Raw genomic sequence first — 27,109 nt, 5'->3', positions numbered from 1 at the left:
TCCACTAGTAAAAACAACAAAAAGACCATATTTAGTTCTATGGGACAGAGAATGGAGAATAGGAATTTTGCTAGAACTGACAGTGCCATGGGAAGAGAACATTGACAATGCAGATAAACAAAAGGAGAAGAGGTACGAAAAACTAATCGAAGAGTGCAGAGAACAGGGATGGAATGTTGAGTATTATCACCTGGCAGTGGGGGCTACGGGCTTCATTGAAAGAAAAATGACAACGCTATTCAAAATAAGATTTGTTTTTTCTTGCTCAGAGCTGAGAAAACTAATAAGGAGAGTACAGGAGGCGGTCGAAAAGGTCAGCTTCTATATATGGCTGAAGCAGGAAGACCGAAAATGGCTTGAAAGTCATAAACATGCCGACGGGAAATAACATCACTTTCCCCAAGGAACAAACTATTTATTTCACCTATCATTCATTACTTTCCATATAGATAAATAAATAATTTATAAATGGAGAAAATAAAGAGAATGCAATGCATCCAAGAGAGTTTATTCATTCAGTTAAATCTAAAGTTTCTCATTGTTGTTACTATCAGCACAGCATTTTCTCTTAGAAGAGTCACTGGTGAAAAGGAGAAATATGAAATCGAGAATAGTGCTGGAGGGAAGACTTAGATTCAAAATATAACACCAGAATAGGTTTGTGAAGACACACATATACATACACACACACACGTGTGTGTGTGTGTATATATATATATAATCAAAATAAGCAACTATCATATCCAGAGGTAATGCAGTACGATCATTTCATGCAACTCCATTTAATTGAACAATGCAAGTATAACATCAGTTTTAAAATGTAGAGCAATCTTCAGCTGCATAAAAATATAGAATTTAGTCAAATTTAAAAGATTTATTTTTATAGTTATTCCATTAACCAACATCACAAAGAGGGTAAGCAGGTAGACAGAGAAACAAGTTTCATCAACAAAATGGAATAAAGAGTAAAAATGAATCTTTTCAATTTAACTAAATTCTATATTTTTATGCAGCTGAAGATTGCTCTACATTTGAAAAACTGATGTAATACTTGCATTGTTCAATTAAATGGAGTTGCATGAAACGATCGTACTGCATTACCTCTGGATATGATTGTTGCTTATTTTGATTATAATCACCCCATTTTGAATTATATGGATAATACCATTCTAAATTCTGGTGCCTTTAACCTAAGTACCATATTCAACTGAATCTAAATCTTTGCTGAACTTATATATGTATATACATGCATGTTCATGTGAATGCAGTGAAAAATGAGTGTGTGCTTATGTAAGTATTGCTTTTGTAGGCTCTCTTTCTACTTTTCTCTCTAGATACATAAATTATTTCACTATTCTCACACACACATAGACATAGTAAGAGGGAGAGTGGGGGGGGGGTATAAGGAAATTTCTAAAGGTGAATTTAGATGTCAGCACAAATTATTTACCATTTCCTAGAATGAACAAACAAACAGAAGAGTCAAAGATTAATAAAGCAGTATCAGTGGAATCAGCCACAGACATTTCACCATTTGTCAGTGTGCTGAGACTTGATGCCAACTGTTGCAGGTGATGACAGGTTATTCTTCCTTGCATCGATTCTGACCTTTGCAACTAGCATCACGTGTGAGGGGGGAAAAGGCATTACCTGTATGACTCATCAAAGGTGTGTTGGGTTCGATGACTCATCAATAATATACACACTCATACAAGTACCTACATAATATACACATAAACATATATACTGATGTATATGCTAATATTAATTTCAAATTTTAGCACAAGGCCGGCAATTACGGGGGTAGCGGGTAAGTCAATTACATCAACTCCAATGCACAGGTGGAACTTATCAGTCCCGAAAGGCCGAATGACAAAAATTCGGCAAAAGATATACACACCAATGTATGTAATATACACACAGATGCGAGTAATAACATACACACTGGCATATGTATACTAATATACACCTAGGTATGCACATATTGTTGTTTCTACTGATATACATACTAATTTATGTACAAATAATATATACACTGACATATGTAATTAATATATGATCCAACACTGCTTCAGCTTATGTATGTATGTATGTATGTATGTGTGTGTATATATATATATATATATGTATGTATGTATATATACACACACATACATGCTAGTATACACACAATGTTAATTGTTTCTATTGTGCTTCAGAGGTGTGTATATATATATATGTTGTCATGCAGACAAATAATTTGTTGTGTCGAAAGAAAAAGGCTGTAAGGTATACACATACACACTATTTCACTGTATACATACATGTGAATATGCATGTATGTACATAAGCCTGCATATACACGTGTATGGGTGTGTGCGTGTATGCAGTGCAATAATATATTAAGTACGTAGTGTGTAATTACAGAGAAAACAAACAAAGAGGTTAAAAGAACATCATGCATATAAGAGGGGAAGAGAGGAAAGTAAAGGATGAAGGGGAGAGAAAGAGAGAGAGAGAGACTAAATGAATATGGATACAAAGAGGGAGGGAGGGAGAAAGAAGAGACAAGAAGAGGTGAGTGAGAGAAAAAGGAAGGAAGGTAAATATAAGGGGGGAGGAGAAAAGAAGAGACAGGGAGGGCAACAGAGTGTAGACTATGCGTGAGGTTATCAGGAAGCAGAACTGGGTTGCAAAGCAAACTTCTGAACTATCTGGCCCTTTGCATCAACATGCCCTGGGTATGACACTCCAGTTCTGGAGAGCATGAAGTCACCCCATAATTACCTTATTTCTTTACTACCCACAAGGGGCTAAACACAGAGAGGACAAACAAGAACAGACAAATGGATTAAGTCGATTATATCGACCCCAGTGCGTAACTGGTACTTATTTAATCGACCCCGAAAGGATGAAAGGCAAAGTCGACCTCAGCAGAATTTGAACTCAGAGCATAACTGCAAGCAAAATACTGCTAAGCATTTCACCCGGCGTGCTAACAATTCTGCCAGATCACCCCCTTGTCACCCCTTAATTACCATCACTCTCAGGTCCATTCTGACCTGGGCCAATAATACCTGTCTATGGATTAATTCAGTGGTTTTCAACCCTTTCTTATCTATGGACCCCTGGGATTCCAATTTCATTCTGGTGGACTTGATATTTAAAAACTAGTTTTCTAGAGACTTCTTTTGAAATTCTTATTTTCTGTTTCAAACATTCACTTGTGGAGGTTGAATTATGTAAAAAGTTGCATATGATGCCCTAAGCACGTGCTTATTTTGCTTATTGGGTTAATCCAGCACTGACCCGAGGCCAGACTCAGCTCTATTAAGCAAGATTCCTCTTTTGGAGTAATGTAAATTAAAATCTTCCATCAAAATTTCATGTTAATTTAGGTTTCAAACACCTTTTTAACAATCACAAATTTATTTAACCAAAATTCTTTATTATTTTCAATAATTATTTGAAACAAAGGTAGAGTCTTTCAACTGAAATATGGTAAGAAAAAGATTAAAGAAATTTAGCATAACACATTAGATAACAAATCTGGTTCTTAGACTCAGAGGTACAACCTGTCAGAAGAGGCTTCCACACGCTTTACATCAACCCAATTCAACTCACAAGGTTTGGGTTCAATCCAAGACAAGAGTAAAAAGGTAGAAGATATCTACTCAAGGCACCATTTTGTACAATCAAATCAAGAACCTTCTGATGAAGTGAAATTCTTAATCACAGACATGTGCTATATTTTGCACAAACACACACTCTCTCTTTCTGAAGTCCCTAAATGTTTACTGCCAAAGGAATTTAGATTAAATAGAAAAGTATTTTTTTAAATCCCCCTAAATTAACGAAAACAAAAACAAACAAGCCCAAAAAAACTGCTAGGTGGTATGCAAAGTTTAATTCCAGAAATAGATTGACTGCCAACTTACCCCTTTGTACCGTAAAAAATCCAGTGATATCTGAACATTTTGCATTTTGTGAAAACGCATGTGTCCTCTTTCTCTCGGCTGTGGGTAAAAAAAAAAAGATTTTAAATACTTCATATATAACATACATACAATATATATATATATAATATATATATATATATATATTATATATATATATATAATATATATATATATATTATACAGATAAGTGTTAATCAATGAAAGAACAGTAATGAGAAACAAGAAAGGGAGACAACTCAGAAAAATTTAATAAAGCATAAAATAAATTAAAGTGGAATGGAAGTGAATTCTTTCATTTGACTTTGAGACGGGTTTAGCCTTTGGTTGGAGACAGTTGAGTCAACCCGAGTGTATTACAGTTATCTAGTTTACCAACTTACAAACAACGGTCAAAAGTCAACTTATAAATTGAGGATTCGTTATTGTGCAAGGGTCCACATAATTTCATTTAAATAGACTCAAAACTGTTGTGTCAAGAAAGAGGGATAAGAGGAAGCAGTTGGATTGTGTCTAACAAAAGGGATTTGCAAACCCCAGAGAGATGGAAAGGCAAAGTTAACCTTGGCAGGATGAAACTAAAGACTGTAAAGTGTTCTGCTGTCTTAGCTGCTCCCCTGTTACTCATTCCACTCCTAAAGAAATAAAACCTGCTTCAGTCATTGGACTGTGGCCATGCTGGAGCACCACCTTGAAGGGTTTATTATTCAATCTGGTAATGATTCTATTGGTCTCTTTTGCCAAACTGCTAAGTCACAAGGATGTAAACAAACCAACACCAGTTGTTAAATGGTGGTGGGAGACAAACACAGACAGACAGACATACACACAAAGGGCTTCCACACAGTTTCTATCTACCAAATTAAATTCATTCATAAGGCACTGGTTGGCCCAGTAGAGGACACTTGCCCAAGATGCCATACAGTAGGACTGAACCCAAAACCACGAATTTGCTAAACAAGCTTATTAACAACTACACATGTTCACACACCATATCTGTTAGGAAAATCTAACTCCCCATCATCAGGTTTTCAGCTTAAAATATCCCATTACGTTGCTTCTAATTAATTCCAAGATAAACCTAAAAATTTCCAAAGTATAGAAATTTGTTGTTTTGACCCAGTTCAGTCCTTCTTAAGTAGCTCTATGATCAAAAGTGTTTTAACAATGACCACCCTGTCCTTTTTGGCAGAGTTGGTAGAGCATCAGACTGCTTCTCTGTATCTGTTCAGACTCACTCTGCTCCAAGTTCAAATCCCACTAAGGTCAACTTTGCTTTTTATTCTTTCAAGGTCAGTAACAAAGTGTTAATCTAATAAGGAGGATTAGGATTAGGCAAGATCCTGTGTGGTATTTACCCTGGTTCGTTGCATTCATAGTTCAAATCCCTCCATGGCCTACCTGGGTGGTAGACTTAACCATTCACCTAGTTTAACCCTTTAGCATTTCAACTGATCATATTTGGCCCAAATATTCTACATGGTTCTTTTCAGACTGACTAGATCTGGCCTCTTATACCTACCTTACAATGTCATTCTAAAAATAGAAATGGTCTTAAGTAAAACATGGACACATTACAGTCCCCTTCAATAGGAGGTGATAATATGGCTTTTATTATAGTTCCCTTTTCTCTCTCTTTGTGTTTCGTCCTGCATCCTATGTCTATGCAATTTCAGTTATCCTTGCTGTCTTTATTCATTGCTGCTGTTTGTTTCTTCCTTTTACCCTTTTCTGATGAGTTGTAGTACACCTGAGTGGCAAAATGCTTAGCACCATTTCGTCCACCTTTATATTTGGAGTTCAAATTCAGCCGAGATCAACTTTACCTTTCATCCTTTTTGGGGTCAAAACAAGTACTAGTTAAACAGTGGGGTTGATATGATCGACTTACCTCCTCCCCCTAAATTGCTGGCCTAGTGCCAAAATTTGAAATTATCATCATCATCATCTAAGGTAACAAGCTGGTAGACTCATTAGCACATCAGACAAAATGCTTAAAATTTTGTGCCTTTACGTTCTGAGTTCAAATGCTGCAAGGCCAAATTTGCCATTTATTTTTTCAGGGCCGATAAATTAAGTACCAGTTGCACACTGGGTTGATGTAACTGATTAGGCCCCTCCCACAAAATGTTAGGCCTTACATCAATAGTAAAAAGGATTATTATGATTTCTAGGAGACAAGCTGACAGAATCATGAGCATGCCAGGCAAAATGCTGAGTGGCATTTCACTATCTTTATGTTTTGAGTTCAAATACCACCTAGGCTGACTTTACCTTTCATCTTTTCAGGATTGATAAATAAGTACCAGTTGCACACTGGGGTCAATGCAATCGATTTATCCCTACCCTAAAATTTCAGACCTTGTGCCTGTAGTAGAAAGTATTATTTTCTATACTCAGCTCAGAGTTAGAAAAATTTGCATGGGAGCGAATATAGTCAGCCGAACCAAGCCCAGTATATAACAGGTATTTATTTGTAGTATCAGTTTAAATCATAGAGAAACATGACTAAATTACTGAATGGAGATTTACTATCATTCTTTAGGCTCCAACTTTCTACCAGCTTCTAATCTCATAAAATAACAGCAGTCTTATACAATCACAACACCTCGGTCTTATAATAGAGGAGATAAAAGTTTATTCCATGTTTATACCTTAACCAAGAACATTAGCAATGTAAATATAAATGAAACAGATAGTTAAAGCTGGGAATTGGAATCACTTTGTGGCTTACAAAAGAAATGATTTATTTTATGTAGCAATTTGTGAACCACGATTTTGTTGGTTGGAAGTTTAGAATAGGCTAATCACTGGTTCACTGTGAGGGGCTGTAAATCATTAGGTTTTATTCAAGTAACCTTTTTTTTTTTATGAGGCTTACATTCTTTGCAATTGTACATGAGTGAAATATAGACAGACACACACATTATTCATCACTCACACTTTCTCCTACTATCTAACATTAACCATCTGTACTACCAGCCACCAGTCTCTCTCTCCCTTAGGTCACAATTTGCACCCATCACACTAACCAGCCAGCAAATATATAATTACCTCCTGCCATTTGATCTCTCTCTCTCTCCATATGACATACTGCCACTATTGTTTCCTTTATCATACTTTCACTTTTCCTTCCTTGCCCAACTTCATTGTCTATGAGCATCCTCCCTTATACTCGCTCACTCTATTGGTAGTGTTAGAGTGAACAGAGTAGTGAAGCCTTTTGCCTTGCTGTGTACAAGGCAACCTCAATAGTGCTGGTGCCAAACATCCAATAAACACTGAAGGACTTAGTTATCTGAGCAAGAGGGGGACAAATATCTGTCAAATGTAAATAATAAACTCTTAGACTTGTCTTGAGGATTTGATAAACCCTCGAGTACTGAAGCTACAACAAAATGTACCAAGGAAACCTGAAGGGTATCTGGCCACAGAAAATCTGCCTCAATGAATTCCATCTGGCTCATGCAAGCAAGGTAAAGTGGGTATTACAATGATGATGATGATGTGTACACACGTGCACATGTCTCCTTGCCTTGACATCAGCCAAAAATAGGAAACAAGTGTCAGCACCAGACAAGTGACTGAGATTATTTCCAGTCTTCTATGCAAGCATGGAAAAGTTGGTGTTGAAACAATGATGAAGATGACAGAAGGAAGCAGTAGCTAATTGTTCCACCGCCAACACACATTATACTTATTTCTGTTTATTCTGACACCCACCAAATTCCACACCTCACCAATGTACAGCTTTAATTTCAGATTATTACCTCCACCCAAGCGAAGGCATTGTTTTCAGTCATGCTTGTTTGTTTGTCCATGGACAAGATATCTCAAGAACCAATGGATGGATTCGGATGAAGCTTTCAGGGATGTTTGGCCTTGTGACTGGCACAAACTGGTTAGCTTTTGGATTGATCTGGTACCAGTCAAGGATTCTGGATTATTTTACCGTTTTTTTTTACTTAAATTTTGAGAGCAGTTGGGTTCACTTTTAGTATTCTTGTTTATGAAAGCAGTCAAGTTTATTTCAGATATTCTCATTTTAAAAATCATCTCCGGCTGATCGTTGAGAAGATGTTGGTGTTGCCTTGGCAGAGGATTGTGCTCTCTGAGTGCTTATTATTATTATTGTTATTTTTATTGTTATGGAAAGTGTGTGTGAAATGTATCCCTGTAGTTAAAGGTGCATTAGGAACAATCCCAAAAGATTTGAACAGATGGATAGAGGAAATAAGCATAAAACCTAGTTTAGTGCAGCTCCAGAAAACAATATTATTGGAGACAGCTAGGATAGTTAGAAAGGTGCTTGGCAACCAAGGTCATTAGTTGTGGTCTGATGTTAGGAATTTTTTTCCAACAGTCTAATCTGTTGTGCGTAAATGAAATAATAATAATAATAGCAGATAAGGCAAATTACAGAGATATTTTTTATCTTTTACTAACAGAATTGCACATGTGCTTGCACTGAACCAGCCAATCAGCATTGGTTTACTTAACCATTCAAATGGTAGTGGTTTGAACACCACCACCCCCAACAACAACTAACTTTGCATAAACCTTTTCCCATGTTGTTCTATTTTGTTTGTCTGTTTTCTTTCAATGGCAAAGGAAGTGGCTAAACATGCTGAAGAGAATCCCTCACTGCAAACAGACAGCCTGCACTTAATTATGTTAATTATAGGTGCAAGCATAGCCGGGTGCTTAAGAAGTTTGTTTCCTGACCACATGACATCATGGGTGCTTCTAATATAGCCCTAGGCTAACCAAAGCCTTCTGAGTAGATCTGGAAGACGGAAACTGAAAGAAGCCCACTATACACATATATACATAGATATGTCATCCTCCTTCACACTCCCATGAACAAACTAATGCAGGCTACTCTCCTCACATCCACCTTCCTGTCACTTGAAGTTAGGCCTTGACATTGTCACCACCATCTTCTCTTTCCTCCAACTGGGATAACCACACATCTCTCTTACAGCCTAACACTTATTCCTGTCCCTCTATCCGTACCTTCAGTTCTCATCATCCAGCAGCATAAAGCCGCTTCCCTCAATATTGCTAGTCACTATCTCAGTTGGGAAATCTTTTCTAGCGAGTTACTTGGAGATCTCACCAGCACCAGAGAAGGAAAGGATCCAAAGGAAAGGAATCCAGCTACAGAAACTCTGCTAAAGAAGACACGGGAGTTTGGTGCAGTCTTCCGAGTCACCAGTCCCGCTTGAACTGTCCAACCCAAACCAGCAAAGGAAACAAACATTAAATGATTATAATATACGTGTGTGTGTGTGTTTGTATGTTTGTGCCTTTGAAACTGGGTATCACCTGAGAGTTGTAAACAAGTGTCACTGTTATACAAGCAGTCCCTTGTTTCCAGTCTTCCATAAAAATATGCCAAGCTATGGGAAAATATCTTGCTTGGAAAGAAGTGAAGGTCAGTGGCAGGAAAGGCATCCAGCCATAGAAAATCTGTCTCAACAAATTCCATTAGCTCTTTGCAAGTATGGAAAAGTCACTGCTAAATCTCACCACTGCAAAGGCTCCCCTCCCACCTCATGAGTTTACAAGTGAGCCTCTATATGGTTGCTTGACCTTCTAGAGATAACAGCTGAATATGCTTCAAATTATATCCAACAGTTTTTATATACAAAGAGACAAGATGATCATAGATAAAAATGAACTCAATCGTAAATCTGCATCATCGGTGCTGACCACGGGTTAAACAGGAACAATTCTAGAGAACTGAAAGGATACTTACCAGCGTTTCATGAGAGAGAACTTCTAAGAGAGAAATCAAATTGTGGCCATCTTTGAGATCGTCAAACAACTCAGAAATCCTACGAGAAGCCTGGATAGAAAAGAAAATTAAAAGATTATCTGAGAATTAGTGAAATACAGCAAGAAAGAAATTTGACAGATTAAGTATTTATTTAATGACAATTATTGCAATGGAGGAGAGAAAGTAAAAGAAAGGGGAGTGAAGGAGAGAGACGATGAGATGAGAGGGAGGGAGGGAGGGTACGATGAGAGGGAGGGAAGGTGGGATGAGAGATGGGGGGTGCGATGAGAGGGAGGGAGGGAGGGTACGATGAGAGGGAGGGAAGGTGGGATGAGAGATGGGGGGTGCGATGAGAGGGAGGGAGGGTGCGATGAGAGAGGGGGGGGCTATAAGAGAGAAGGGATGTGATAAAAGACTGAATGAGGCAAAAATGTGACACAGAGGGAGGGGGAAAAGGAAGAGATGATGAGAGAGAGAGGGTGGAGAGGCAAAAAGGTGTGAGAGAGAAAGAGAGACTGTGTGTGTGAGCACGTGTGTGTGAGAGAGAGAGAGAGAGAGAGAGAGAGAGAGAGAGAGAGAGAGAGAGAGAGAGAGACAGACAGACAGACAGGCAGGCAGGCAGGCAGGCAGGCAGAGCAAGAGAAAGTTATTTCTGAAGTTAAAAATAACATCACATTTACTGAAAAATACCAGGATTACCAAGACACCACAGAACATTCCATTCTGCAATGAATACTTTTTTATTTTATTCCATTTACAGAACTGATGCTCAATTCTTCATTAGAGTTATCTTTTATCTTGAGACTTTACTCAACCATTAAGTAAAGTTTCATCAGCAAGCGTGGACTCTTTCTCGAAATCAGCCTAGATTTACTTGGCAGTCATCACATACCACAATGTACAGTCGCTAGTAAACGTCTAACAAAAAAGAACTGGATCAGCAGATCGCGACATCCGTCCATCTGTTGAGCAGATGTGTTACTGGGTTAGTCCTGATTAAAATGCTGTAATAATGAGTTTTGGTTATATTTGTAACTTCATCATAGCATTGTTTGCTTGTTTGCTAGAAATTCAAAGCTTGGTTGTATTCAGAGCCTTCCATTCCATGTTAAGAAGTCTGTCTGATGAGGTCCAGGTGTTGTGGTTGAGAAGTTTACTTCCCAAACACATGGTTTTGGGTTCAGTCCCACCATGCAGCAACTTAGGCAAGTGTCTTCTACTACAGCCCCAGGCCAACCAAAGCCTTGTGAGTAGATTTAGTAGATGGAAACTGACAGAATCCTGCTGTGTGTGTGTGTGTGTGTGTGTGTGCATGTGTATTATTTCTGGTGTGTACAGTCAGGTGTATGACTACTTCTGGTGCATTTGAGGTGTTGAGATAATGTAATAATGTATTCTCCTGAGGAACTGTTCTGGATTTGCATCCAAAGAACACCCACTACAGAGGATGTTAATAGTCACAATGGTGAAACGAGCGTAGGGAACAAATAAGCTGCCTCTTGTGTTTATCACAATTTTTCATACACACACACACACACACACGTGTGCATGTGTTTGTGTCTCCTTGTCTTGACATCATGCGATAGATGTGAGTGACAGCATCATACTGGTAGTGTTCTAAACTTCCATGGATAGATACTAAGTCTTGGAGAAATGTTACCTTGCTTCGAAGCAGAGGAAGGTTGGAGACACAAGAGGCACCCAACTACAGAAAAATCTACAAGAAGTTCTGTTCAGCCCTTGCAAGGCATGAAAATATGTTTAAATGATGGTAAGACTCATCATATGGCTCTGAGCTGAACCCCACTGAGTGAAGGCTTGAAGGTGGACTGTGCCTCTTCTGGGACAGAAGACATTGCACAGACTGGTCCACAACACCACCACTACGTAGCTCTCCTTCAATAGTCGACTGTGTCTTCTGAGTTTGGTTGCAAAACATTCTAAGGAATTTCAATATGATATTGCAAGTGAGAGGGGTCAACTATCTCAGTCAGAGCGAAAGACTGTACGAGGAATGAGTTATGTAGAAGATGCAAACTGGGAATTGAAACTGAAATGGCAAATGGCTTTTGAAGAATTTAGCACCACTCCCTACATAGAAGATACTAATTAACTCATTAAAAGACAATAATTAAATGATTGTATGAAAAAAAAACAATGATAATAGTAATAAAATATGAAAAATAACCATGAGACTGGGTGGGTGTAACAGATTAAATACACCCACACCGTGTGTGTGTGTGTGTGTGTGTTATTCAAAGTGTTTTGATTCCAACTAAGCTCCTAGTCAAAGTTGGTGACTAAAGCTTGTAAAATCTGTGTACTGTCCATTGTTTTGTTAACAAAAGGAGGAAGTAGATTAAAATGATCATGTTTAATGGCTAACTAGTTTAGTTAGACTTAATTATCAGGGCTGCATTTAGTTGACTGTGTTATTACTTAACATAGCATTGAGTCATAGGAAAACATTGGCCAACGAGTGAACTAACGAACTGTTGGTAACGAACAGTGGCTTTCAATGCGAAACAACACCTTGTTGTGTGATTCGAGAGTGTGGTGGGGGGGAGAGAGAGAGAGAGAAGGAGAGAAAAGAAGTTTGGTTCATTTTATTCCTTTAGTTTGATCAACCTTTCTCTTACAGCTTCTATAACTCAATGCTCTCGTAAGTCAAGGATGGATTCCAATTCTAATATCAATAGTTGAGACAAATCTTTTTAATCTTTTATCTTGTTTGCTTCAGTCACTGGACAGTGGCCATGCTGGGGTACCACTTTGGAGGGTTTAGTCAAACAAATGAACCAGTAGTTAACCACCCACCCCCCGCCCAATCTGATACTTATGCTATTGGTTGCTTTTGCCAACTATTAAGCTACAGGGACATAAACAAACCAACACCAGTTGTCAAGTGGTGGTGAGACAAACACAAAGATACATGCATAACATGCATAAATATATGATGGGCTTCTTTCAGTTTCCATCTACCAAATCCACTCACAAGGATTTGGTCAGCTCAAGGCTATATTAGAAGACACTTGTCCAAGGTGCCATGCAATGGGACTGAACCTGGAACGAAGTGGTTGGGAAACAAGCTTCTAACCACACAGCCACACCTATAATGTAATTCCAATTCAATGCATTCCAATTTTTGATAGATGAGACAAGTCTTTTTTCAAGACTAAGATATTAGTCTGTTTGCCGGCCATTCTCATCCGAAGAGCCAGCAACCAGGTGACCAACTAGATGGACTGGGGAATGTTTAACACTATTGAACATGTCTCAGTTTATGCAGAAACCATGTTAAACAACTGAAATGGTTACAAATCAAATTGGTTTGAGAGGAAATTTCAGAAGCAAGGGTCACTCTGCTAGGAGGTTCTCGTAGACACAATCAACAGTCACTGCTAGGGGCAAGAAACCTGCTTCTGTTAAAATTCTCAAAGAATGAGAAGCCACTGATGCATAACAGAAGAATAAAGGTTTCTGCTAAAACTAGCAGCATATAAAATCCTGTTGATGGTCACTGAAGAAGGGAAAGATGAAGGAGTTGGGGTTTTTTTTTATGACAATTCCTATTATCTTTAGGATTTTAGAAATGAGGACCGGAAGGCAGTAATTGGTGGGGTTAAACAGAAATCCCCTACTTGAGAATGAAACATATCTACATACAGATTAGGGTAAATCTTAGTGTAGGGAGAAGAAAGGAATATCCTCACCACTGATGAAGTGGTGAGGATATAAGTTAGGGGTGGATCCCTGTTTGGTGATTAATGAGACAGACTGAAGGTACAAGCTGAGGGGGAAAGCCCAAGGATGGGGTTGAGGTAAAGGGTGAAGGGAATGGGCTAAGGAAAGGGGCTGAGGGGACAGATTAATAGTGGGGCTTAATAGTAGGGGTACCATCAAGATCAGTCACCTTGCTAAATTTGAGTGATCAACCAGTTTTTTTTTCTAAGTTGGCAATTGTGTGTATTTCGTAATCAATGATGGCAAGGGGTCAATGTATCCGGCCATAGACGTAGTTCATACTTCAGAGATGTTGATTGATAGTCATTTTGTCTACCTTTTATAATGAATAAATGGTGGCTGGTGTATTGCATACTCTAGGAAAGGTGTGTGGAATCGAGTTTGGTGGAGCTTTGTTACTTGTGGGAGGAGGGGTGCAAGTGAGAGAGAGAGAGTGTGTGAGTGAATGAGTATATGGTGGTGTATGAGAATGTATATGGAGTATGTATGAGAGTGTGAGTGTGCAATTGGAGTGGGGGCATGAGTAGGGTGTGTGAGTGTTTGTGAAAGACTTAATATATATGTGTTTGTGAGAAAGTGTATATAAAAGTGTGTGTGTGTGTGTGTGAAAAATGAGGGTGTCTGTGAGTGAGAACATGTGAGTGAGTGAATGAGTGAGAGCGTGTGAGAGAGAGCATGTGTTGTCAGCAAAATTGCTAGCAAATGTGATTTCTTTATCAGCAGGTATCCTATTTACAGAATCATTTTGGTTGAGGAGCGGCAACATGGATACAAGCTTTAAATTAGTTGAGACCCTCTTGGCAAGGGACCAGAAGACCAAGATGCAGTTTGGGAGATGAGAGAGTCTGCACACAGTGCAATGCATATAAGGTATCTTCTGCTCTTCGTGCAGGCATTATGGTGGTGAGTGATTTTCTTTGGAAATGGTAAACAGTTTTGTTGGTTTGTACAGCTGCAAGCCACTTGAGGGTCTGGGAATTATGGCAGAAACCGAGGAGGTATCAGCTACCGAGTTAGATGATATGAAGTAGCTGAGATTTGGAGCAAGGGCTGTTGTTGTTGTTGTTGTAGTTAGCAGTTAAATATATTTAGAACTAACCTGGGATTGAATGGTGAAAATATATACACACACAAATATATATACATACACACAGATTTACATTTAAATAAAAGATTAGTGCAAAGATTTTTATCCATGTTTTCATAATATACATTTTACATAGACACCAAAGCCTAGTAGTTATGCACACACACACGAGTGTGTGTGTGTTTTGTTGTTTTTCAGTCATTGGACTGCAGCCATGCTGGACCACCACTTTGAAGGGTTTTTAGTCAAATAAATTGAACCCGTTATTTTCTTCCTTTTAAGGCCTGCTATTCGTTTTCTCTTATTCGATTGGTCTCTTTTGCAAAACCAAGTTATGGAAACATAAATGAACCAACACTGGTTGTCAGATGGTGTTGGATGACAAACACAAAGACACACAGATAATAGATGTACTCTTATTTGACTGCAGCCATGCTGGAGCACCGCCTTTAGTCAAACAAATTGACCCCAGGACTTATTCTTTGTAAGCCTAGTATTTATTTTATCAGTGTCTTGTGCCAAACTGCTAAGTTATGGGGACGTAAACACACCGACATTGGCTGTCACACAATGGGGACAGACACATATACACAATGGGCTCCTTTCAATTTCCATCTGCCAAATCCACTCACAAAGCTTTGGTTGGCCCAAGGCTATAGTAGGATACATTTGTCCAAGGATCCACATAGTGGGACTGAGCCCAGAACCATGTGGTTGAGAAGCAAACTTCTTACCACACAGCCACATCATCCTCATTTGATATTTGTTTTCCATGCTGTCATGGGTTGGACAGTTTGACAAGAGCTGACAAGTCAGAAGACTGTACCAAGCTCTGCTGTCTGCTTTGGCATGGTTTCTACTGCTCAAAGGCCTTCCTAATGCCAACCATTTTACAGTGTGTACTGGGTGGTCTTTTATGTGGCACCAGCAGCAGTGAGACCACCGAATATCCTTCAAGACAAGACTTCTATTACTGTTGCTATCACCATTCTTCAAGTTGGGTAGAATCATTACAGCATTTGAAGAAAAATGCTTTGTGGTATTTGTTCCAGTTGTTTACATTGAGATCAAATCCAGCCAACCTCAATTTTGCCTTTCATCCCCCTAAGGTTGATAAAGTACTAGTCAAGTACTGAAAATGATTGTATTGACTAATTCTCACCCCCAAATTGCTGGCTTTGTGCCAAAATTTGAAACAGTATTATTGTTATTCTTCTTCTTTCAGGGCCAATATAATAAGTATCAGTTGCATATTGGTTCCCACCACAAAATTTCAAGCCTTGTGCCTATAATAGGAAGGATTCTTATTAAGACAAACTGGCAGAACCGTTAGCACACTCAGCAGAAGGCTTAGTGACATTTCATCTGTCTTATGTTCTGAGCTTAAATTCTGCTAAGGTCACCTTGGCCTTTCATCCTTTTGCGGTTGATAATATAAGTACCAGTCTAATACTGGGGTTGATGTAATCAACTTACACCTCTCCCCAATTTTAAGCCTTGTGTCTATAATAAAATTATTATCACCCCCGTGAAGGTATTGTTTCCAGTTGTGTTTGATTTTTTTTTTCCATGGACAAAATATCTCAAGAACCACTGGATGGATTGAGGTGAAACGTCCAGGGATGTTTGACCTCGTGACTGGCACAAACTGATTAAATTTTGGGGATTGATCTGATGCCAGACAAGAATTCTGGATTATCTTTCCTAATTTTTTTTAATTAATTTTTGAGAGCAGTCAGGTTCATTTTTAGCATTCTTGTTTGCGAGAGCAGTCGAGTTTATTTCAGATATTCTCGTTTTAAAAATCATCTCCAGTTAATCGTTGAGAGGACACTGGTCTTGTTTTGGTGGAGGTTTGCACTCTCTGAGTGCTCTTGTTATTATATTATTATTATTATTATTTCTATTATCATCAGAATCATTAACATGTCAGACAAAATACTAGTGGCATTTTTTTCCAGCTCTTTAAATTCTGAATTCAAATTCACTCACTCAAAGTGCCATGCAATTGGAATTGAACCTGAACTATATGATTGAGAGGCAAACATTTTAATCAGATTAAAGCACTCGTGTCTCAAGGTCCCACCCCAACCTCTGCCCATCAAGGAATCGTGGGTGGTCAACAGAGACTATATGAAAGAAGAAGTTGTTCTCTGGAAGTGAAACAACAGTGGTTAGCATGCATGTTCAAATCTATCGGAAGAGAGAAGGAATTTACTCATCATTGTCAAATAAATTAAATATTGCAAAATTAACGCGAAACTTCACACTTCAACAAATAAAAAGAAAAACTGATGTGAGGGATTTCTAAGACTAATGTGTTTTAATGAATAACAAAGGCAGTATTTATTTATTTATAAAGGAAACAAAACCAGTATTTAACTAGTGACTTATTGTACTGACTCTGTTGAGAGGAAACAGCAAATGAATTGTGAAGGGATTTGAAATGAAAGCAAAGCGGTTTGGAATTAGATGCTATAGAAAAACATCCTGCACAGCTGCTCTGTTGGGCAATTCACTTCTACCACCATAGAATTTTCAAAATAACAGCTTCAAAGACAGATTGAAAGAAAGACAAACAGACAGTATCTTTGAAGTTAACAATGCATAAACATATATATATATAATAGAATCATGCCAAATATAAAGAATCAGGTGAAGATACTCAAGGGAGACAGACAACACATGCAATGTTAGGATGTCGACTACACATGCAACGACAACAACTCTTCCACTGCTTATTAAAAACTGAATCAGGATTCCATTCTACGAATAGAATAAAGCTATAGCAACAGTCAAAATGGTAAAAATAAAATGGAATAGTCTGTTTAAAATCTGCAGACATAGGGAGAAATCAAAGTTTGGAATAGAGGAGAAGGAAGATAAGTATTCTTCATATGACAGTGAAATTAGAATATGGCAATGCTAGAATTTCTAATATGGCCAATCAATCAACATTATAACAACCAAGTGTTTATTATTCATAAATATTCATTTATTTCTTTTATTCTTTTGTTTCCTCATTGGACAGCAACCATGTTGGAGCATTGCCTTGACGGATTTAGCTGAACAAATCAACCCCATTAGTTACATGTCTGGTACTTTATTAGTACCATATTCTCTCATACCTTGTAATACCTTCAGAGTACAACTTGACACAGCACCACAGCCATATTTATCTCTCTTTCCAGCTACTTTTACCTACCCTTATATAATGCAGGGTATCCCTGTATCTCTTCTATTGTGTAAATCTGCCCCTGTACCTTCTAAACTTTAGCCTTTCACCATCTGATGTAAAGCCACCTCTCTCTCTCTACTACACCCCCAGCTCAGTCAAGGAGAATTGTTTTTCTCATGCAAGTTACTTGGTGACCCCACCAGTGTTGGTGCCATAAAAAAAAGCACCCAGTATACTCTGAAAAATGGTTGGTGTTAGGAGGGCAATCAGGCCAGAGAAACCATACCAAAGCAGACACTGGAATTCGACGGATCCTATCAAACAGTCTGACCCAAAGCACCAGAATGGAAGACGGACATTAAACAATACAGAGCCTGTTTCTGTATTTCATACATCAGAAACAGGCTCTTTGTAAATATAGAGTATGTTATATTAAGGGTATACAAATGTTACTTGCTTACAAAAACTTTAGGAAAAAATAGTAATTATGAAAAAATGAAAGAGCTACTGATGAAACTGGTTCTAATCAATATTGCTTCTGTTGAAATTAATTATTTTTTAATAAGCCTGCAAGCTACTTGTGACATCAGTGACTGAAAAGACACTGAAAATTTATATATCATTAACAATGAGATTTGGCTGTTATGTAGCTAGTGGGTGCCTGCCACTGAGAAGCCCCAAGCAGGATGAAATCCCGTGAACTGGCAATTCCGACAGCTGGAGCAGACAATCCTCATGTGTCAATGACAGAAATACATATGCTCTTATGCACCACAAATCCATATGAGAGGATCTATCTCAGCAAATAACACAGCATTCGGTAATCCACATTAAGTTGGGCATAAAGATAACCACATAGAATGTATTTTGATATAAATATAGAAAATATATTTGTTAAACTCGACAGATTGAAAGCAGAAATACAACTCAATCAGGAAATTAGAAGAGAGAAGTTGAAAGGCAGCTGCAACAAGGTTAAAGAGTAACCTAATCAAGTAACTTAATGAAGTTAATCGTGATAACGACATTGAAGTTGATAATGCAACTCATTAGACAACTGGAATAGCCTGGTTATATTTAGCTCTTTTGCCTTAGACACACGAAATCAAGATTTTACGAGGGGGGGGGGTAGAGGGGTCCCAATGACCCAATACACTAAAGACTCAGTTTATAATTAACATTCCAGAAAAGTTACAAGTAGCTACCAAAGGGATTAGAGACTACACGGCCAAAATAATCTTAGACTTAAAGAATACCTCAAGTTCAATCAACCACAAGATATTTAGTGCAATGGTGTAATTTTAAGTACACCACTCTGTTATATAATTAATTCTTTGAATATTTTCTAGGTCTTATACATACATCCCATCATCATCATTATATATAATCTTTATATACACACACATATCATCCTCCTCATAGAATGGAACTGTAAACTATATACATATATAAAATAATTTGGTTTTAATGAGGGAACATGAAGTAGATACAGTAGCTTTCAACTTTTCCAATCCAAGGTTTTTTTCTTTTAACTCAAGTCTACATGCTTTTATATATAGCTTTATCTACTTTGAGCTCCATCATTAAAAAATAATTTATTTTATATCACTTTCTATCACATGGTTCTGGGTTCAGTCCCACTGCACATCACCTTGGGAAAGTGTCTTCTACTATAGCCTTGGGCTGACAAAGCCTTGTGAGTGGATTTGGTAGATGGAAATTGAAAGTAGATGCATGTGTGTGTATCTTTGAGTCTGTATCCCCATCACTGCCTGACAGCCAGTGTTGGTGTGTTTACATCCCAGTTGTTGCTTGCTGCCCGTGACACTGTTCATCACCCAAGATGTTTTATGTTAAAAAATTGTTCATAACCCACAATTCCATTTATTTAAAGAAGACCCCCTTCAGTCATGATTGACCATAGAATTGCGCCTAGAAAGTTCTCCTCCAAGGCACAAGTCCAGACAAGGTTGTTTATAGAAGACTAGCAGTCACCCATGCATACCAGCCTTCTCTTGCCATGCCATTGATGTAATCCAAGGGAAAGGCAAAGGCCAATACAGCTTGGCACCAGTGATATCTCAACTTGTTTCTATGGCTGAATAAACTGGAGCAAAGTGAACCCAGTCCAGGAATCAAACTCGCTACCTCATTATTGTGAGCCCAACGCTCTAACCATTGAGCCATGTGCCCCACCACCACCCATCTCTCTGTATTTAGGTTGTAAAGCTGCAAATTAACCACCCGTATCATTTACATTGTCATGATTGACCGCTTGCCACTAAAGCTTTTTTTATTCTCTATTTTCTCGTGTTCCTTTCTGTTGAAGAGCATAGGCTCAAAATATAAAAGTCTCACCTTCCTGAGCATTAAACTAATACACCTGTTTGTTGTTTACACACCTGTCTTTGCCTTTTGTTTCTTTTTTGTTAATTCCAACTATATACATACACACATTTGACCCCTTATAATGTTAGACAGCCTTAACCACCCCCACATGCACAACCCATAACCACTTTCATCCCCTTTTCTCAACCTTGTTGCTAATTCGTTCCCCCTGTCTTGTTTCCTGCCAGGCTCCCCTATCCTGTCTTATTAACTACTACTCGTCCCTCTACCTAGAATCATCACCTACTCCTTCTATTCTTTCTTAGTTATAGGGGCCAGCTTTGGCCCTTAGTCTTGCAACTAAGTGGTCAGCATTTGAAAGGGCATCCAGCCAGAGAAGCCATGGCAAAGTAGACATTGGTGCATGATAGCTCTACAACTTGTCAGATCCTGCCATAATGTCTAACCCATGCCAATGGAGAAGCCAAACATTAAATGAGGATTATTATGTTTCATATATATATATATATATATATATATATACACATGTGGTTCCAGATTCAGTCCCACTACATAGCACCTTGAGCAAGTGTCTTCTACTATAGCCTCAGGCCAAACACAGCCTTGAGTGGATTTGGTAGATGGAAACTGAAAGAAGCCTGTCGTATATATTATATATGTGTGTGTGTGTGTGTGTGTGCGCGCGTGCACGCGTGTGTGTGTTTGCTATTTGGGTCTGTGTTTGTCTCTCCACCATTGCTTGACAACTGATGTTGGTGTGTTTACATCCCCATCACTCAGAGATGCAGCAAAAGAGACTGATAGAATAAGTACCAAGCTTACAAAGAATAAGTTCTGGAGTAGATTTATTAGACTAAAGGTGGTGCTCCAGCATGGCTGCAGTCAAATGACTAAAACAAATAATATATATATATATAAAAGACTGAAGAAATACAAACTGATATCCAGAGGCATATGAATTCCTTATGTCTAACACATGTGGACATGCTTATGAAATCTCTCTCACACACACACAAAACCCACCCATGACTTTCGGAAACATTTTTTCATGCTCAGAATTGCTGAAGCATGGAATAAACTATCCACATCAGTTGTTAGCTACTGAGACATTACAGCCTTCAAAACTTCCAAGCTTCCTGAAACTCACCAACAGTACACCCATTGCCCCACTCCCCCCACTACTTGTTTTAAATGACTCATCCCCTGTTCACTTCCAGTGCATTATTCTATTTAACTGTTCATGCACTTTTTGGCTACTTTTTCTGATGAGCACCTGGACACTGTACACAATAAGTTCATCATTATTAAATTATGAAAAATATGCCAAAAATAGCTCCAGAGTTAAAAAAGAATCACCTACCAAGAGGAATGTGTTATGAATAAAAAAGAAAAATTGACCGATCTGATGAAGTGATCCATAAAGCAACATCACATCTGCGATTGTAATTAAAATATTGTGTACAATGGAGTTTGGAATCATGGTATTCATTGTAAACTTATTTGTCACTAAGTTTGTACCCCTAGAAATTGGTTTATGCCACTACACAATTGAAATAGTTTCTGATTTTTTTGCTTTTGGGGGAAAAACAAAAAATTGGAATGAATCTAGAACAGAAAGGAAATATAAAAGTATTTTTATTAAATCTTAGAGAAAATTTTTATAGGTTACAATTAATTTCATTCCATCTATAAGAAAGATTGGGTTCTAAAAAATTTTTTTTTTGTATAGAATGAGATGTTAACAGCTGCAAATGTTTTAAAATATTTGCTTTAATTATGCCTCAGAAACCACCTAAAAAGAAAAAAAATTCTTCAAAAGAAGAGTCAATATCTTTTAGAATAATTTGAGAGTCAATTTGTAATTATTGGGGAAATATTTCTTCAATCAGCAAATGCAAATGTGATGAGATGTTTGAATAATATGCAAGCAGCAGCAGCAGCAGCAGCAGCATACTTGTAAGTCAACACATCATTGATCTACGAAGAAAGAAACTCTTTGACAAGTTATTTTAACCTCGATTTAATTCAATCGATTGATTTCTGTGAAATATAAAAGAATGCATTGATCTTATTTTATTGTTTGTTTGTTTTTTTTAAATATACCAACTGACTGAGCAACAGGGAATGCAATTTCATTAATTAAATTACATTAGTAATGAGGGTGACATTTGTCTGGGAGGTTTAAAGTTATAGGTTCTAATGAATTTGTAATATGGAATATTTGATAATATATATAACTCTTATGCAACAGACAGTTTTAAAAATATACCAACATTAACCATTTTGTATTTCTTTTGAAATACATTGCTTTGTTTCAGTTGATTTTGAAAATGAAGAATTTAAGAGAACTGTCATTGTTAAGCTGGTGTTAGAAACTTAAATTATTCCTAATTTTTGACGGACGACTAATTTAAAACAGAAATATTAAATTTCTAAATATCTCAGAGATATGTACGGTGGTGGGGGCGATAGAATGGTTGTATACTGTCAATTTAACGTGACAGTAGGGGATTACACCACCGCTGTTTAGCCCTAGGAAGCATCGACGCCTCCTGATGGCTTTGACACTTTTTTTTTTCCTGTGTCCTTATATATTTACGAAGGGGAGACAAATACCCTTCATAAATATACAAGGACACAGGAAAAAAATTGTCGAAGCCATCAGGAGGCGTTGATGCTTCCTAGGGCTAAACAGCGGTGGTGTAATCCCCTAATGTCACGTTAAATTGACAGTATACAACCATTCTAATTTAAAACAGTTTGTATCATAATATCAAGTGGATTTGTATTTAAAAGAGTTAACCTCTAATCTAAAGATAAAATATTTCTTTAATAAAACTTGCAGAGATGAACTTTTCACTCTTTTACAACAGAACTTTTTTTCATTCAGTGTAATCTTTCACACTGCAATCACTTAGATTTTTATATTCACACAATATTTTAACCATTTTGTTACAGTATTTTTTCAGTTACTTTTGAAGAAAAAAAAAATCAAAATAATTTTGCTCTTATTAAGCTGGTGTTTAAAACATAAGCATGAAATTTTGATGAAAGGTTTGTAGATCCCTTTAAAAAATGGAATTAGTATCATAGAATCAAGGATGGTCCCAGGTGGGTTGGTATCAAAAGAGATTAGTACTTTGATTCAGTAACCTACAAACACATCATTTCAAATGCTTTTCATATCAAGGTTTATTTCCCAATAGGTCAGATAAAAACATGAACAGATTTGTAAAAAAAAAACTTACAGAAAAAAACAAATTCAAGGGCTTCTTTCATGTCACCCACATCCCATATGTTTTCTATTAATTAGTACAAATATAAGATTATTTGACTAGCCTGACTGTCCGGCAATGCTATGCCAGCGAGATATTACTTTCATGTCAGGAATGAGGTTATAAATGGACCGTTTGTTCCTTCCTTTTAGATTGGAGGAAAAGAGTGTGAGCAGTCTACAAAAGGCAACTTGTATAAATTAATAAGCAAGCTTTTTGTTTCAGTTTATGGTGAGATTCTAAAGAAAAATAGTCAAAACCTAAATTAAAAGAATAACAAACTTCACAAACTGGAACCTTGTCTCAGTACAGTGCAAGAAAATAGATTTAAAAATTCAAGGAAACAAGAAATGAAAGCTTATTTCGTGTATATATTTAGAACTTACTCTGCAAGACATAAGCTCCATGGTTTTTTTTAATAGAGTGAAAAACATGGGAAGAAATTCAGTAGCGAAGAAAGATAAGAAAATATAAAAACAGCTAAACCCAGAGATAGAAGTTATAGATAGGAGAGATAGTAATGATAGAAAGACTAGTTAACAGGAAATGCTTTGAAGAACAACGTGTAAAAGACTGCAAGAGTTTATTTTATATTTTAGAGTTGGCAGGCAGATGGTAAAATGGAATCAAGATGTGACAAAAGGAACAACGCAAGAACACAATCCATTCTGTAAGAATAAAAGAAACAGGAGTGAGAGTATTATGCACATTTGCTACAGAGTTAATGAAAAATCTATAAAAGTCTGAACTAATTTTAAGTCGTTAAGTCTATGATGTAATTAATATAATTAAAACATAACAAACTACTATTTACAATGGCAGTCATGTGTTAATCAAATATTTGTTCAAAAACATGTAATGTATCTGATAACAGCGAGTTTACTCACTAAATAAAGATAGTAGTAAAGTCCTGTGTACCAATGTAGGTATATGACTGTGGTGTGATGATGTAGAAGAGAAAACAAACAACAGTGGGATGCTGTGTGTGTAAAAGAGTCCCACTCAATCAATAAATTTAACTTAAACCAAACCAAAGTAAATGATTAGGTTTAAAAAAGAAATGCAAAAAGCTAATTAATTCTTTCATTGCTGTTATTTCTGTTGAGATGCTCTGTGTTTCTCTCAATTAATTTTAGATATAACAAAGAATTTAGTAAAATAACTTAGTTATCATTAAGCTAGTGCCATGAACATTAATTGTGAGTAAGGTTTGGTGGAGGATTCAAATTCAAAACTTATGAAAACAAGACATTTGTACTGCAGAACCGGTTTCAGCCGGGTTGGTAATGAAAAGGTTAAGAGTAACGTCATTCCATCTTTTCATTACCAAATTTCTGTTAAACTATACAGTCTCCATTTTAATTTATTGTAAAGGCATGTAGCTTAGTGGTTAGGATATCTGGTTCATGATCATAGGGTCAAGAGTTCAATTTCTGGCAGGTGTGTTGTGTCCTTTAGCAAGACACTTTATTTTACATTGCTCCAGCCTGGCAAAAATGAGTTGGACCAGTATTTCAAAGGAGCAGCCATGTCACATTCTATTTCTTGCTGAATCTCCCTGAGAACTGCGTTAAGAGTACGTGTGTCTGTGGAGTGCTCAGCCACTTGCACGTTAATTTCACAAGCAGGCTGTTCCGTTGATTGGATCAACTGGAACCCTCGTCATTGTCGTAACCAAGAGAGAGCCAGTTTCCTTTATCTTTTTATGTATACAACCCCAGTACATAAACGAGTGGTTATGATCATGAATATTTGAAAACAAAATTGGCCTGTATTTTGCCAAGTAAAAGATTAAGAGCTGAATGAATGCCACAGTCATTGCATTGTGGCTATAGAATAGAACGACTAGAATGGTCTGTTTTCTTTGTTGATGAAAAGATACTCATCCTCCACGGTTGGGCGATTATCACTAGGAAGAGCACCCAATTATAAGAACACCCCAGTGCTACAAAAAACTTCAATTTCACAAAACTATCTTATCTATATTACAATGGGACCAAAAAGAGAAGAATACAAAAAGATTTATGATTAAAGAATTCTAAGGTTGAGAAATTCAGTTCATTTTTTTTTTTGACATTAAATATGTTTTGTCAAAGAAGGGAGATTAATCAAAAAAGTGTGGTAAGTAGCTTGCTTACCAACCACATGGTTCCAGGTTCAGTCCCACTGCGTGGCACCTTGGGCAAGTATCTTCTACTATAGCCTCAGGCCAACCAAAGCCTTGTGAGTGGATCTGGTAGACAAAAACTGAAAGAAGCCCGTCATATATATATATATATATATATATATATATATATATATAAATATATGTATGTATGTATATATGTTTGTACCTCCAACATCGCTTGACAACCGATGCTGGTGTGTTTACATCCCTGTAATATAGCGGTTCAGCAAAAAAGACTGATAGAATAAGTACTAGAAGTTGATTTGCTCAACTAAAGGCGGTGCTCCAGCATGGCTACAGTCAAATGACTGAAACAAGTAAACGAATAAAAAAGTAAATATAGGAATAAATAAATAAGATATGAACAACAACAACAAAAACGTTCTTTGAATGGGTTGAAGGTTGTGTCTTGCTTATTAGATTTTTATCTTTTGTTTTTATGCAGGTGTGGCTGTGTGGTAAGAAGCTTGCTTCCCAACCACACAGTTCTGGGTTCCGTCCCACTGCATGGCACCTTGGGAAAGTGTCTTCTACTAGAAGCTCAGATCAACCAAAGCCTTGTGAGTGCATTAGAGGGAAACTGAAAGAAGCCTGTCATGTGAGAGCATGTGTGTGTGTGTGTCCTACGACTGCTCAATAACCAGTGTTGGTGTGTTTACATTCTCATAATGTTGCAGTTTGGCAAAAGAGATTGATAGAATGTACCAGTCTTAAAAACAAAAAAATAAGTTCCTGAGTCAATTCGTTTGACTAAAAGGTTAAGGTTGTGCCCCAGCATGGTCACAACCTAGTGACCAACAAAAGATAAAACAATTAAGGCAATATTTAAGAATTACCGATTTAGTAATGTTCATGTACTTTTAGATCAAAAGGAAGAATATCCAGGTTTGAGAATGTCAGGGAAGAAACTGGTAAGTCAGCATCACAGAAAGAATATAGTTTTTTTTCTTTCGGGGGGGGGGGGGGCTAAATTTACATGTGAAATCTGAAGCTTGTTGTGTAATAAGAGCAGCTGGTCAGTTCCAAGGTGTGAGAACTCAGCTTAAAACCAGGTGGCCAGTTTCAGAATTTTGTAATAATGTTAACTACAGGAAAGGATGCTGAAAAGTGGACTGACAGAAAAAATAATGAAGAGCTGCTGTTGAAAGAATCCCTTTTTTTTTTTATTTCCATCTCAGAACACATTTACTTTTCTGTAGAGATTTTTATAGAGTAGGAAATAGCTTCTACAGAAGACACAGCTTGTGATATTGTTCAAACATTCACAAAAAAACGGTGGTTCAATGTGAAAGGAAAGATATGTTTGTTCTTTCCTTCATGTGTTCGTTTTATGTCCATTTTACCATGCTTGCATGGGTTAGACAAATATGTTAATTTGAGGCATCACTTTATAGCCAGATGCCCTTCCTAACACAAAAATTGATGTTTTTCAAGGGGTCAATTATTCCACCTGGCTCTAAAGGAACAGTGCCGGAGTCACTGACAACAACACTGCATGTTGCACTTTTGCACAAGTGATTGCAGATGTAAGCAAACACACATAACCATGCACGTCCTAACACACACAAATCATGTCTTTCACTTTCCAGCTA

At 37.3% G+C, this 27,109-nt stretch overlaps 1 protein-coding gene across 1 annotated transcript in view; it reads right to left on the bottom strand.

Moving 5' to 3' along the window:
• Positions 1–27,109, bottom strand: part of LOC115215546 (microtubule-actin cross-linking factor 1) — a 318,219-nt gene that overhangs the window by 231,379 nt on the left and 59,731 nt on the right. Inside the window, 2 exon segments of the mRNA XM_036505700.1 lie at positions 3,918–3,995; positions 9,697–9,786. Of these exon segments, the coding sequence (XP_036361593.1) occupies positions 3,918–3,995; positions 9,697–9,786 (168 nt within the window).

This window comes from Octopus sinensis, linkage group LG9 (genome assembly GCF_006345805.1).
Source record: "Octopus sinensis linkage group LG9, ASM634580v1, whole genome shotgun sequence".
NCBI classification, from domain to species: Eukaryota; Metazoa; Mollusca; class Cephalopoda; order Octopoda; family Octopodidae; genus Octopus; species Octopus sinensis.
This window is presented reverse-complemented; position numbering and strand designations above follow the sequence as displayed.